Source organism: Apis dorsata, unplaced genomic scaffold, assembly GCF_000469605.1.
Source record: "Apis dorsata unplaced genomic scaffold, Apis dorsata 1.3 scaffold_129, whole genome shotgun sequence".
Taxonomy (NCBI): Eukaryota; Metazoa; Arthropoda; class Insecta; order Hymenoptera; family Apidae; genus Apis; species Apis dorsata.
The window spans coordinates 738,421-741,921 of NW_006263422.1; the positions used below are offsets into that span (position 1 = coordinate 738,421).

Sequence of the window (3,501 nt, forward strand, 5' to 3'; positions counted from 1 at the left end):
TATATATATCATGAAATAGAATTTTAAATATAGGATCATACAAATTATACAAACTATAAATTCGTATAAATAGTATGGTATAAATGATAAAATATCAGGTACGCATCTTTGTCTAAAAATATTGTATATTATAATATTATATAACCCAAAATGGACATCGTAATATCTGTAACAAAATTATGAACCTCGAGAGAATTGAAATAAATTATACTGTTTAAACGAAAACATACAAACATAACTAATGTTAGATACTATATCGGTTTTAATAAAATTTAAACGTTCATTCCATCGATACATCTTGCGTTTTTTTATTTAAATCGGATTTTCCTTTTCTAAATATCTTGCATATAAACTCAATACTCCACGTAACGAACATGGCAGATATTATTAATGTCATCACGTGTATACAAATTGCATAACTTTTACTGGCATCTCTGATGTATCCTGTAAGGAAAAAAAATTATTATTCGATAATTCATCATGATTCTTATTATTATGTTAAACCTACCGATCAACGGACTCAACATTATGACGAATAAACCTTTAGACACCATAAACATCCCAAAGGCACTCGGCAATTTGCTCAAGGAACAGTATTCGGATACGGTGAGATTTAAATTCACCAAAGTTGCGCCCCGTAAAAATCCTATTATCACGAATGTCACTATCAAAAATGTCCCTTTCGATTGCGTCACCATTACTGGAAACCAAAACACGATATTAAAAGAAATCAACGAGCGAATAAATAAAAGATGATTTCTCGCGTACGTACTCGATCGTCCAATCCCAACCAGTATGGAAAACGTCCAGAACACGATCCTTTTTTTCAATCTTAATCTATCGAATATGGTTGGGAGTGTGAGTCGGGCAAGAATGTCGGTGAACGCAGTTATCGATAAACAGGAAGCGATCTCGGCTTTGTTCATTCCTATCGACCATCAAGTTCCTTCAAAAGGTCCCAAAAAATTCTAAAAAATAGGGCACACGGTGGAATGAAACTCGAGAGAAAAACGCGACAAACGAAATCCGCTAACAAAGTTCGTTCGATCGAAGTTTCTTTCAAGGACAAGTTTGTTGTTGACTGTTGTTTTTCTCCTTCTTCTTCTTAAGCTTTATGGCACGATCTTTGTCGCTCGTTTATCGCGTTTTTTCTAGTTTCGTTCCACCGCGTGCCGGTAGCTAGGATGTTGCTAGGCTAAACACATCCTTCGCTACTCTACTAATATTTATATTTTCTAGAAATTTCTTTCTAAGAATCACTTACCTATACTGGACAAAAAGAACGGCGTCATCAGTTTGAAATTGGACTCGGCTACATAATATAAGCTCAGACCGACTATGATGTTTAAATACACGCCATCCTTAAATAAATCCAAATCGAAAGTCTCCTTTATTTTTCGTAACAACTCGTTTTCTTTGCCGTGTTGCTTTATCTCCTCGTACGTCGCGGTATTGTTTTCGCAATCGTTCGTACCGTATTCGACCTTTTTCGTCGTTTCGGCATCATTTAACCGTAGTAATGTGTCATTCTCTGAGGAATTATTTACGGGCTGTAGAAGGAATTTTGTTCAACCATTTGAAAAAAATCTTATCACGTTTGCACGTGAGATAATTAAAAAAAGAAAAATGAAAAAAAAAAAAAAGAAAAAGCGAAGTTAAAGAAATTAGAAACGTAAGTACGATAAAAAATCCTTACCTTCCCAACGGGTTTTGAACTTTCGACTCGAAGCGGACGTAATAAACAAGCGCCTACGGTGGAGTGCAATGCCCATCCTCCAACGATTAACATCGCGCCACGAAACCCGTAAGCAGCCAAAAGAAGATGTATCAACTACAAGAGGAGGAAGAAATCATCGATATAACATAATTTTGCATAACTTATCTGTTCACCTATTCTGAAATCATTCTGGAACAAAAGATAGATTTATATTCGTAACTAATTCATCGAAGTACTTATAAAGATTATCAAACTGGCTCGATCGATAATTTTATTTTCGTTATCAGTAAAAATTATTTATTCATATACTTTACCTGAGGCACTATCATCATTGCCAATGTTGTGCCTGCCATAGAAAATCCTACGGCCTGTCCTCTCTTTTTGTCAAAAAATGTGTTCAATGCGACGAAAGATGCTGCGATCGCCAATCCAGTTCCTAATCCTAATACGTATATTAATTTTATTTATTTAACGATGAATAATAATGAATAATCGGTTAAAAATTAACGAAAATATTGATTTTACAATATCGAGGAAGGATGTTATATAACTCTAGAATACGAAAAATATTTTAACTGAACATCGAATATTTAGATTAGATACGAATGAACTATCGATAAGAATATTTTTACATATAAAAATATGCAAAAATCTTAATTAAATCTTCGTTTTTTTTTTAAGAAAATATGAAGAACAATTCGTCTTATATTTTTTTTTTCGTATCTAATAGACAATTATACATATTTTTTGAAAATTTGTTAACTCGATTAATTTTATTCTATATGTATCTTCGACTTATTTTTTTTTCTCTTTCTATCCGTTTGTACAAATGTTAGAACAGTTGCTCGTAAAAAATTTGTTCCAAAGGCTTATCACCTACCTACCTCCCAAAATACTATAAGTGCAAACGATATGGATCATGCTATTTGCCCTCGATGTCAATATCAATCCGCTACAACTTAAAAGAGATCCAAAGAAAGATACTTGTCGATAAGAGTACTTCTTCAATAAAGGTCCTACCAAAAGACCTAAATTGATGATAAAATAAATTTATATTAACAGTAAAATGAATTGATATATATTGTTCGTTAAATTTATTATTATTATTATTATTATTATTATTTTCATACCGGAAAAATTGACGATAGCGTCGAGAATGCTCATTATCAATGATGCTCTCATTGAATCTATATCGAGCTCTAAGAAGAGATCGTGAAAGAGAAGGCCAAACGAGGGATCCAAGGATCTTAAAGAGAGCTGGAAAAGTTTATAAAAATCACGCGTATTTCGATGTTTTCGATACGAGTTATATAAAAATAATATAGAAAATAAAAATAAAAACAAGCTGATAGATAACAACGATAATCGAGATATAAAAATTGGCAGATAACAAAGGATAGAAAAACAAGCTGCTAACACGTCAACGGAGCGTGGAAATTGTACGAAACGTAGAATTCCTTCGTTTAAATACTCACGACTCTTCTCAAACTTGCGATAAATAATCAGATTTTCCGAATAAAAAAATTTTCACAAAATCGCGAAAAACAAATCGTTTCGATTCTTTGAATATCGAAATCATACATAAAAAAAAAAAAAAAAATCAGAAATATATAATTAATAATTAAAAAACGAATAATTAAAAAACGAAACTAAGAGTTAACTCACCGAGATAAGGCTGCTTCCGAAACACACTAACCACCCCCAACCGCCATCGATCCCCTTCCTCTTCGCCTTTTCACGATTCATCGTGTTCCAATTTTTTTTTTTTTTTTTTTTTTTTTTTT

At 32.4% G+C, this 3,501-nt stretch overlaps 1 protein-coding gene across 1 annotated transcript in view; it reads right to left on the reverse strand.

The window, feature by feature from the left end:
- LOC102671263 overlaps window positions 1–3,495 on the reverse strand; it is a 9,980-nt gene extending 6,485 nt beyond the window's left edge. Inside the window, exons 1-9 of the mRNA XM_031509138.1 lie at window positions 3,383–3,495; window positions 2,848–2,974; window positions 2,602–2,745; window positions 2,032–2,159; window positions 1,697–1,831; window positions 1,265–1,550; window positions 773–928; window positions 509–700; window positions 284–444 (exon numbers count right to left, since the gene is read on the reverse strand). Of these exons, the coding sequence (XP_031364998.1) occupies window positions 284–444; window positions 509–700; window positions 773–928; window positions 1,265–1,550; window positions 1,697–1,831; window positions 2,032–2,159; window positions 2,602–2,745; window positions 2,848–2,974; window positions 3,383–3,463 (1,410 nt within the window). The 5' untranslated portion in view covers window positions 3,464–3,495. The remainder of the gene's footprint in view (window positions 1–283; window positions 445–508; window positions 701–772; window positions 929–1,264; window positions 1,551–1,696; window positions 1,832–2,031; window positions 2,160–2,601; window positions 2,746–2,847; window positions 2,975–3,382) is intronic.
- Between the last annotated feature and the right edge of the window lie 6 nt (window positions 3,496–3,501).